This window comes from Nymphalis io, chromosome 3 (assembly GCF_905147045.1).
Source record: "Nymphalis io chromosome 3, ilAglIoxx1.1, whole genome shotgun sequence".
Classification (NCBI taxonomy): Eukaryota; Metazoa; Arthropoda; class Insecta; order Lepidoptera; family Nymphalidae; genus Nymphalis; species Nymphalis io.
The window spans coordinates 9,303,825-9,316,379 of NC_065890.1; the positions used below are offsets into that span (position 1 = coordinate 9,303,825).

The 12,555-nt window shown below is 30.3% G+C and overlaps 1 protein-coding gene across 3 annotated transcripts in view; it reads right to left on the reverse strand.

The window, feature by feature from the left end:
- LOC126780554 (uncharacterized) overlaps nucleotides 1-12,555 on the reverse strand; it is a 135,060-nt gene that overhangs the window by 2,930 nt on the left and 119,575 nt on the right. For all 3 annotated transcript variants that reach the window (XM_050505144.1, XM_050505135.1, XM_050505152.1), the window contains one exon: nucleotides 8,897-8,968. In XM_050505144.1, coding sequence (XP_050361101.1) covers nucleotides 8,897-8,968 — 72 coding nt within the window. The remainder of the gene's footprint in view (nucleotides 1-8,896; nucleotides 8,969-12,555) is intronic.

The window sequence follows — 12,555 nt, forward strand, 5'->3', positions numbered from 1 at the left end:
GAGGGAATAAACGTAGAGTAACCGGATCTACGAGCTATGGGCGTAGCAACTTCGCTTCTGGAATAATAATGAGAACTATCGAACAAACTTTGTACCACAATATTTTTTATGTGCGCGAAAGATCGACACTTTATATTTATTATATTAGTACGTATGTGAAAAAGCTTATAGTTAAAATTTTTTTTTTAATTTCGTTACTACGTGACTCAGAATCTTGTAGATTCTTTAAAATGAATCACGGTTACCTACTGATGACTAACGCTTCGACGAAGCGGGAAGTCGACTTAGGCCACAATGAGACTCATATTCATTTAGAATATTTAATCGGGTCAGGAAGATCGCTTTGAGGGTAACACGTAGGGTTCGTTCGAGGGTCGGAGTTTTGGTTGGAGGGAGGGAGGTGTACGGGGTGTACAGGGTTCGTCGACTCTCCGGTGAAGGGCAGCGAGGTCGGTGCGTTCGCTTTCGTCGGCGCGCGGTAGCGGCGCGCCGTGCTCGACGTATTATTGATCGGTCGCACAGCCTCCGCTCTCCCGCACTGTCTGTCCGCTTTACTACGCGGCCCAGTGTGTTCTTTATCTCATAAAATATTTCGCTGTGTGACAATTCGTTTTAGCGTAACCAGGGCGTTGTCCTCTTTACTGTATGCTTTAAAGTCAATTCTTCAACAATTGGTTTTATCTTTGATTATTTTTAAAACGCTTTATAACTGAGTGTACCTTGCAACATTATACGATAAAAATACATAATACATAACTATATAATTGGTTCAGTCTGACCATATTAACCATAATTTATTTTTCTAATAATTCTAATCATTTTCCATTATAACACATTTTTGATTTATCACCCTCGGCACACAGTACAGTAAATTATTCGGAATACTTGTGTTAAAAAAAGTAATAAAGAATTAAATTAACTCGTGTATCTTTAATTTTATCTTACTAAATGTTTATCAACTTAAAACAAATTTTCGATAAAATCTACTTAAAACAATGTAACAAAAGGCAATTTCCATTATATCTTTAACATACTACTCTAAGTATGTTATAACTTGTTATTAAGTAAACCACCTAGGCCGGACAACCACAAGGTCTGGTCTAGATAAACTTTATGTAATATAAGTTACCAGACTGCCCACTGACTGCACTGCTATTTCGTTAGAATCCTATTATTTTACAATACAATACAAGTACGATTTATAACATAGAAAAATTAAATTGGTTAAAAATATGTTCTTAAGACGGCTTATCACTAAAAGAGCAATATGTTCCAGGCAACCAAAAAATTTTAGTAATTAAAAAATAATTAATCATGTGTTATTTTGTGTCTACTGAAAGTGTTTGTATATACTAAAAATATTTCACTACAAAATTCTCAACGCCCAAAAAATTCGTACAGGGTGGGTGCCTATTTCAGGCAAGTTTGAAATTATAAATAATCTAAATTTAACGTAGTTATATCAGTATTAGGCTTTAGGCTGCAATTTATACCACAAAATATTTTTCAGTCCAAGCTACTTAGGTAAATAGCGAATTATAAATGTTTGTCTATAACGGCTCAGTGTATTATGTTAGTGTGTTTAATTAGTGTTAGTTGTAATTTAGTGTTAATTACACTTACCTAGAAGAGTAACATATAAAAACAAAATTTTAATATATTTTAAAATATAACTAATTATTAAATTTTCAGAGCGAATTAGAAATTTTTTCATCTGGATCGTTTAACACAAAAATCATCCTTCGTTTGCAAAATGTTTAAAATAATGCAAATTAACAATTCTATATTTTTGAAACGTACTGTGGGGGTAAAGGAAACGATTGAAAGGGAGGCGTTCATTATGAACGTTTATACAATACAAAGCTTTATCACAATATGCGAACTCATACTGTGTCGTGCGAGTCACTCGAGAAATGAGACCACTTTCAGTATAACTAGGCCTGTCTGAATAACTTATAAGTAAACCTGTAGCCAGACGTAGAAAATTTGTTTGAAACAAAGAATATAAGCGCAAAGAAACACGATAAAATTCAGCATTTTCTAATTAAGAGAATAATTTGTTATATTTAAATAATATTAAAATTAAGTTTGCATACTATATGTTCTACTAGCTTTATATGTTACTAAATGTTTGTAAAGTGTGTGCAATAAAGGATTAATAAATAAATAAAAATAAGTTTCTCTTGTTCTTACATTCTCTTTTGATTAACATTCCTTCATTTAAATGAATTGAGTCGCGTACACATTATTTTTTAAAGTAACATTTTTTTTAAATGTAAAGTTTTAATAATACTTGTAATTATCAGGTGGCCGCACCCTGTTTATGCCAGTATATCTGAGTTACATGAAAATTCGTCAGCTAAATAATAATATGATAAAAGGTGTAAATGAGCCAGCTGAATTACAAGTACAAAGAACATGACTTGCGTGCACGCGTTAAGATAAGCAGGATTTTGGCAATATGTTTTATTTTAAAAATTTTATGATTAACATCGAAAATTTCGATTACAAGTTTATGAATTCCCTATAAAAAAATGTTAATGTAGGTATCTTCTACTAGTAGCATAACCTTTTTTTGTATTATTTTATAAGTAGTTCAATTATTAATATATTTAATAATAGCAACATGTGAATATACGTTTGTTTAATATTGAGTCATGTCATATTTTCCTTTTATAAATAATAAATAACAAGGCGCCTGACACGGTCAATGCATGCGTGACCTCTTATCGACCGATTCGTGTTTATGTCGTTAAAATGTACTGTTATATTTTTATCTTGCATACATAAGTATACATATATACTTAAGAAGATAATAGGTCATTATCGTCATGTGTATTGGTAATGAGTTAAGAAGTTATCATATTTTCTCTTGTAGAATGTTTATTTATTATTATTGTTTTGTGCATGCCATATTTTTGATAACTTTGGAAAGAGATTAGTTTCTATCGCATATATATACAAAGTTGCAGTTACAACCATAGTAGTCTTTGACTCCATAAGCTTATTTATTAACAAACATTGAACCTTATTAAAAAAAAAAACAAGAAACAAATAAGAGAAATACTAAAATCAATGACAGCTACGAATCTTCAGAGATGAAATATATCATAATTTATAAACAGTTTATTTATGGCAAATTTTGTTTTTAGTAAGGGAAACATAAAAACTAACTTGAATTACTATTTCGCGTTATTTTGAATTAAATAAGGCGAGTCGAAAGTAAAAAGTTGATCAATAATTATTATAATGTAATGAGTTATTTGATATGATTTTATTAACTAAAATTGTATAACTTTGAAATTGGTTTATAAATTGTTATGATATTTATTATAAATTGTTATGACATATATATATATATAACAAAGAGACCAGGTAGGAAATTCTAAGAAATGCTATTGTTAAGAAATTAAATCTGGATCAAAGACAAAAGGACCTCAATGCAAAGTAGTTAAAGATTATTTTTAATAGGGGTAATAGGTAAAAAAGGAGAGATAAACCAGAGCTGTTTGTGGAATACTATTATCAATTCTTTTGAATTTACCGTCATTTTTTTATGAAAGCTTGCTTAGAGAAATCCTGCATGAGTTACTCGAAAATGTTTCGCTGAAACTTAGGCAGAGAATGATATTCCAGCATGATGGTTGCCCCGCACACTTTCGAATCTGGTCTCTTTGTTATCTAATTTTCTCCTGAGTTTATGATTGTTACTGTACTTTTTATGTACCGATGGATAGCTAAGGAAACGCAGATGTTTTTAAAATGATCCGCACGATAAGAGCCATAGTGATTTTTACAAAAAAATTGCGAGTAACTTAAAGAATCAAAATTAAAAATCGAAAAGTTGTACAGTTTTGGATCTGTAATTTAAAAATGCTTGAAGATTGTTTTTGTTTTATAACTGGTTATTATTAACTAGGATGTACCCTAGCAAGAAATACAAAAAAAAATAGGGAAAATACGTTGATTTTTTTTTTATTGAATTTTAGAATCTTAAACATCCTTTAAATAAAAAAAATATTAAAAAATTAATAACTCGAAAACGATACACTTTTGCATAAGCATTTTGGGGGTCATTTGATAGCTATTGTCCTGAACTATAACCCTTTAAAAGGATCGTGACATATTACCCTGTAACCCTGTATATATATATATATATATGTAATCTGTCGTTTTAGTGTGAAATGCCAAATGAATTAGTACCAATATAATGCAGCATTACATTAGGTAAATAACCATACGTAAATGATTCAAATTTGGCTTTTATCTAATGAATCCTTACGTAATGATTTAATATACATAATTTTATTATTATTTTTATATTTATTAAAACACTGGTGATATTTTTAATAAGAATGATAAAATGAATAAGGTTATTTGGAAGTATTAGACGTGTAAATATAAAATTACTTTTAAAATTGTAAAAATTGTTTTTATTTTAATTTCTAATCTATTTTATTATTTTAGCAATTTACTTAAAGCTAACTGTAAATGTAACTATATGTAGTCTACCTATCATAATAAAGGATATAATATATCGGTTGTATAGACGAACGTACTATTTTTTCTTCTTCTTTCGAATGTCAAATTGTTTATGATAAAAAGAGACAAATCAGTGTGTAACTATTCATCTACTACACAACGTTTAATATTAAGGCCGTTAATGAGTTGCGTTTGTGTGTAATTTAGTGGAAAAGTGTTAAATAAAATATTGAACGTTAGTTGTCCTTGTCAATGTCAATTCGTTCGACAGCGGTTGGATATAGCTAATCTTTTGCGTCACTAAATGAGATCGAGATAAAATTGAGCAGAGTCAAAATAGCATACTTTTTACGCTCTCTAAATTTACTGCTTTCGTACAATTATTCTTTTAACATTAGACTAATCATTTCGTTAACATAGGCTGAATTAATTTCAGAACGGATTTTTCGAGCCGGAAAATTATGATAAGATTTCTACGAAATTTAATATATTATAAAAATAATCGTGATTTGTAACAAAAAGGTTATTGCTCGATGATCGAATAGTATTCTGAGTAATAAAATATTTTTTAAGATATTTACCACGATTTTTAACTTTATTATTAACGACAAAAAAAGGTAAAAGTCGATTTGTAAAAACCTGTGTATGTTTAAAAAACCATTAGAATTTATATTTGGGTATTTTATTTGCACGTACGTTTAAGGATACTTATTATTAAATGAAAGTTTATTGTTTCCATTCCATATTCAATCTCTAGCTAAACAAAGTCGAAAAAAGTGGTATGTTTTAATAATATTACGATTGAATTATGGATGTAATCTTAATCATGTTAACACTTAACAGTTCCTGTCTATGAGACGTGATTTATTGGTTTGAAGACCAGGTACTAATTTTTTTTTCGCCTTAAGTACTCTTTCCCGTCAAGGAAAGCAACGAAGTTCGTTAGATGGATTGCAGAAAGAGGTTATCTATACGATAGAACAGTGACTCACTTTAGTTTACTAATGAGGACACGGAGCGGAACTGACCTTCTCCTACTAAGGGACCTTCCAAGTAACGTTTGACACGAAAGGCACGTACTAACATATATTTATGGTGATGTGTTGTGATGAGTCACCCACCGAGGTCGTCTTAAAATGTGCGCACATTTCAACAAAAAATCCATTTAAAAAAATAATTAATAATAAATTAAATTATCAAGCCAAATGTTTGCGAGATTCGCCGGAACATTCGCTATTGCGAAATGAATTATTAATTGTAGACAAACGGTACAGTTCAACGAACTCCGTATAAAGCAGATATAGTTGGTATCGCCACTAGCGGTCAGTCATTTAGCCTTGCCAATATTTTGCTTATGTATAATTTATAAGTATTTAATTATGATTACATTTTGTTTTAAAGTCCATTCAAAAAACCACTATAAATAAAAATAATATATTTATTTATACGTATATATTTATTGATTTATATATATGGTAATGGTAAAATATATATAATTTATTAACGTTTTGATATAAATTATCAAGCGTGTCCAATTTATGATAAAAAAATATTACAGTTAGAGCAAAAATTTATATAAAAAATATGTACTTTTAAGACCTGATTGTTAATTCCTTCCTTCTCTTTTACTGTCTTCATAGTAATTATTTTTGTTATTGCTTGAAACGCATCGATTTGAATAATAATAATTATTATATTTTTAAATATTAATAATAATTGCAGTACCATTTAATTTATTTTTTTGGAACTTAATTTTTGCATGAGTCCTCTTGCATCTACAGTTAGTAACATTTAGTAGTTTTATTTAAAAACCCTTCCCGCGGCGAAGCCACGTTTTGAAACTAATATTGTAATGTATATCAAATGTAACGAAAATTCATCATTTATCGTTAACACATATTGTTTGTGTGGTTCAAAATAATTTCACAAGCTTTTTTTCTTTTATTTTATGTATAAATGCAGAAAACACCATGCTTTATCTACTTATAACACATTTTAAAAGTCTAAACGTGCTAATGAATGAGAACGGCAGCAACTGTATATCCACATGTTTACTATCTAAGTATTCCATGATATATTTACTGGAAGTCGGCCAAATAGTTAAAAATTTTAGACTGTGTGCCAAGAATATATGCAAAATTAGACAGGTATAGGGCCAAATAAACAGCTGTATTTTGTTACATTTAATAATGTTATGCAATATTTTTTTAGGATATTCATTTAAAATTTTAAAATTAATCGACGTCAGGCGGTGCAATATTAAAAGTATTCTATTTGATATAGCTCCGTGATTTAGCTGTCTCTCATGTGAGAATTGAAAGCACTAGGCTATTGACCTCAATCCGGTTAGTGTTAGTGTTAATTAAATTGAATATGTTAACACCAAGCTTCAACAAGTATTGTAACAGATATAATTAATATTTTTCAATTAAAACTTTTTCGTTATTTTTTTCTAATTGCACTTAAATATATTAACGGTGAACTATATAAATATGATAATAAAACATTTGAAATGTTAAATAGACATTATTAGTATAATTATGTGTATTTAATATTAAGCTTTTGTTTTAAATTACTATTAAGAAATGAGTATAACAAGATCTAGTCTCACCAACGAATGTTAATTCCAGCTTATTTATATTTTTTTCTTATTTCCAAATAAACGGGCGCATTATCAGTATATATATTTCTCATTACATATTTATGACTATGTAAAAGACATAATAAACGTTAAGAGTAAAAATAGAAAGCCGGCAACAATGTTATCGGACGAGCTGATAATGAAGTGGAGTCAGGACAACAATTAACAAATACCACGTTACTGTCTCATACAGCGACGTAATGGAAGACTCTTACCAATTAACGAGTGGTGTCGTTTAATGTAAAAGTGGCCTATTTAACTTATGACATCAGACACGAATTTATTAAAACTCGCTTTGTAATTCAAATGAAATGTTTAAATATTCAAATTAAATAAAGTTTTACATACAAAATACAAATTTTACAATAATAAAGTTTATAGTTGAACCTAAATTAACATCTTTTTTTTTGTTTATGGTTTAATTTCGGGACTTTTGTCCTAGTAAATAATTCTAACGAACCAACATTAATTCAATACCTTAAATTAAAAAAGACTGGCTTTTTCGGAATTTCATAAAAAGGTTAAACTTCCTTTTACATATTTTAGTCTATTTTTTGTTTTAATTCGGATAAAAAATAAGTGTAAACTAAGTAAGTTTCGGATTAGAAATTATTTAACTGTTATTCAAAACTATTTATGGATACAATATTTTATAATTTCCGATAAGTACATTTACATTTGGAAGTACTCGTATCAGGTAATTACGATAACATGTTAGTATTATTGGTATACAATACATTAAAATATGTCGTGTTTATGTCATATATTTAGACTCCAACTTTTTACATAACTGTAAGCTAAAAAAATAACATAATTAAATATAATGAAACTTCTGTAAACGACGCTAATTTTCAAAGGCGGATGCATTATCTAAACGTTTGTCCCATTGTAATGTCACGTCTAAATACTAGATGACATTGTGTTTGAAAGTTTATTATCATATCATCTGTTGTTAGTATGCTTTGTCTACATCCCGTTTGGAATATATATGTATAATAAATAAAATGATTCAATACGGGATGTTAGATTTAGGTAAGCTACACCTATAATAAAACTATGCGACGTATCCATATTTTTTTGTAAATCATCGTTCTTAGTACAGAGATAAAAAATACAACTTAAAAGTTGATACAAAATTAATTAAAAAATTGATATTAAGCGTAATATAAATTGTTTATGGTCTCAGAGCTGACATCGTTTCAAAATAGGTTTAGGTACATACATTGGTTGGCAGACTAAACAAATGTTAAGTATTTTATAACATTCGGTCCTTGTATAATAATTATTATTATTAGATAATGTTATGATGAATGTTAGAACAAACATTGGGTACTTATAACAGTCAATTAAGCGCTAATAGACAGGCATCGTTTCGATATATCCTGATAATGACAGGCAATGTTGTGTAAAGACTAGTTATATCGAGGGAGATTTCCAATTTTCGCAAAAATACGAATAGAATGCGTTGTCCTCTAGAGTCGTTACCCCTGCAGAGAGGGGTGTCGGTGGGACGAGGGGCGCGGGACCGTTGGCGTGTGCCGGGGAAGGAGCCGGGTAACGGCAGCAGGGTGGCGATCGCGGCTGCGCGCTGTCCGCCGCAGCCCCCCGGGACACCATGTGCGCGACGTCGCACCCCACGCTTCGTACACCCGCATACAACCCCCGCTTTTACCAATGAAAAGCGCGATCATTACCCGCTCATTCATCTCCGCTAGTCTGTTATTGCTATAGTAACGATGGTTGATAAGTTCTATGATATAATGTAATACTGACCGTTTGCTGATCGAGCCGCTGGTGACGTTGCCTCCTTGCTTCGAGAACTTTCCTTCTCCTTTCCATTGTTTCCTAAGAATAAAGAGAATCATATAGCAGCTGCAACATACTTGATTACTATTGTTACGGAACGTGTTTATTCTCACGTTTCGTTGATAACACCTCATCTTCAATATAATTCATTTTCAAATTAAATAACTATTAGTTATAACTTTTCAAAATGATGGTAATGAAAACGTGTTTCATTGCACCAATTTTAATAAATTTCAATGTAAATAAATAATTACTTGACATCCTTAGATAACTTACTAAAATTGGTAATTATTCAGTGAAGTTTTTTTATTGCGATATCTCTTAAGTAATATGACGTCATTTTTCTTGTTAACCTTCTTTTTGTATTTAAGCGAACTATTTGGTAGTTAGACTGATATTCAAAAAAAAATATATCAAATTGATGGCTGAATTTATAGTTAAAAGTAACAATTAAAATTAAAAAAAAAATACAATAAGAGCTTCTGTATTCAACTTTAGTCTACATCTACAGGATCTTCCAGGAATTTGATAAAAATCGATTAAGACTTTAAAAGTTGTTATACTTTGGATCATGAAAATTAATATAAATTTGTTTCGTGCATCATAGTCAAGAAATAAAAAATAAATACAAACGTTTTTTTATTAAAGCATATCAAAAAATTAAAAATCTCGTTTTGCAATTTAGCTTTACTTTTTTTTTATCTAAATTGTCTTTATTAATAAAGGCGTGGTTTTTTTCATTGAAAATTTCTGACAAACATAAAATTGACAATACTGCTATCACTTGATAAGAAAGATTAATTGAAATCGATATACCATAGTTCGCATTCATTTAGGTACATATGTAATTTATATTTTTACCTTGCTATAATTGATTATTTTCACGTTTGAATCATGAGTATAGTCGAGAATTATATATAAGGTATCGATTACCTTCTACCTAAAAGGTTAGAAAGACATTCTATCATGTCCATACTTATTCCATATTGTCCTGTACGCAGCGATTTCAAACTAGTTGCATATCAATCCGAGGCGGAAATATCTGGCTACAGATAGAGGAGGGAGGGAGTCACCCGACGGAGGCACATTCCCGGTAGGATCCTTTATGCCGCGGCCGCCTGTCTGACCGGTTCCAGCGATCGTTCAACCCAGCGAGCTCGCAAATTTACACAGATCGACTTTCACCGACAATGTGTATTTCTTTGAAAACAGTACTGATATCGTTGCTGGGTAATTATAACAGCATTCATAAAATTGTATAATTTTTTTGGCAAAAAAATGTTAATATAATTAGAACACATGAGACATGAAGTGTGTAATAACCGTTATTTCCAGGGAGTGCCTATCGGAGTATCAATCGAATCTAAAGAATCGAGCGGCTCTATCATTTATAGACATACTATATAATCCAAAAATATGTTCTTAAAAAATAGCATTCCAATTGCAATTTAAAGAAATATTTACGCAATATCATATGTGAATGTATTCAAGAGTAATCTCCACTCCTTGAAGTACTATTGATAAGACCTAATGTCATATCTTAATATTGATAAGAACTACAGTTGTTAAGTCCGTTGCATTGAATTCTCATATTTGACGGAGCCGGACAATCTGACCTTGGCAGTGGCGTTGACTTATGCGGCCTCAAATCGCAACCAACCGTCGTCGCGCCATACTAACACATGGTCTAACTAACATTATATGTAAGAACTAAAAGTAACCTACTATATCTTGACGCGGACATGTAACAGATGTTGCGATATATCTCTTTATCGTTCAACGTTTTTTCCGCTATTTATATCGTTGACACATCATCAAGTGATCATGGTTTCAAAATTGAATATCCGTTAACAAACATATTGGGACGCGTTGATATAACCGCTTGTCCAGACAACAGGAAAACGCACGCTTAGGTTCACCATACTAATGGCCTCTTATAAAAGTCGATTACACTAATTTTATTTAGCGTAAGGGGTAAATAAATGACCACAAAACCGTGTAAATTATTTTAAACAATGACGCAATCCGCCTAAGATAACGAGTATAGGAAATGAAATTAAAACGTATGTTTTATAAGTAATATTTATATAAATATGTAAAATAATAACTTCCATTACATTTTATTTTTTATTTTCGAGCTAAAATTAATTATTTATATGTTTTTCATTTGTTGGAAAAAATAGTCAATTAATATTGTGCATATTTATCAAAATACATAATTTCATCATATGTAATACTTACGACACAAACTATCGAGGCTATGGAAATGTTTAACACGAATGACCTTGTTATTTTAATCGGTCAAAAAAATATAAAGGCCCTTAGTAACTTTCTTTTCAATCTTTTAAATATACTTAATACTTAGTGCATTTGTATTTAAGCTGTCAGTACATTTAGTTATGTACACAGGTGTAGTATTTAAAGGCTATACATTATGTGGGTGATGACCTCCTTCGAAATAACTGCTTGGCAGCTGGTTTATATAATTTTTTAAATGTAATGTTTTATATTTTTATGTATCTCTACAATAACACGGGATATCAGTAATCTAATAACATTAATTTAACTCGTTTACATTATGTAGCAGAAAGTGTGGTCGTAGCAAGATTCATTTAAAAAATAGGATATACAAATACATTAACGATATATAACGGATATTATTTTTTTTTTTTTATAGAATAGGAAGGTGGACGAGCATATGGGCCACCTGATGGTATGTGGTCACCAAACGCCCTTAGACATTGGCATTGTAAGAAATGTCAACCATCGCTTATAGCCAATGCGCCACCAACCTTGGGAACTAAGATTTTATGTCCCTTGTGCCTGTAATTACACTGGCTCACTCACCCTTCAAACCGGAACACAACAATATCAAGTATTGCTGTTTTGCGGTAGAATATCTGATGAGTGGGTGGTACCTACCCAGACGAGCTTGCACAAAGCCCTACCACCAGTAATGAATAATAAAATAGTATTCTATTTTATTATATTTATTATGGCAATAGGATTTTTTTTAATTCGAATTTTCGATGATAATTTTTGAGTGTAATTTGAACAGTTTTTTTTTGAAATTTAAAATTAGAAATGAAAGATGACGTTTGTCATAAATTTAAAAGCAATTAAACAGCGTAATTACGACTGATACAAGAGAGTAATCGTTCTTTCGAGGGTGGCGCCCAGTCATATTGAATTACTACGAGGCCGTACTCGAGCTTAATATGAAAGGATACTCTAAGGTTAAACGCAGTAGCGTCACGCACACGTTTTAATAAAAACTTAATTATTTTGGTATTTGGTAGCTTTTTTATTTTTGGTCATTAAGGATCTCTTTTATTTTAAATAGTATGTTTTGAAAGGGTATGTTTGCGCTGATAATATTCTTATATATTATTTATTTTATCACAGATTTCTAGGCCCAATAGCATCGTAACTTTAATTATTTCCTAAAGATTTACGTCTTTCATGTTAAATTAAAAATGTAATATTAATTTTCCAATCGTAAATACCATTTGCTTTAAATGACAAAAATAAGTGTTATCTAAATAGCATGGCATTCTATCATAATTTGCTTACACGGTAATGTTACACAGTAGCTTATTATGGTTAAGATATTTTATTGCTACATC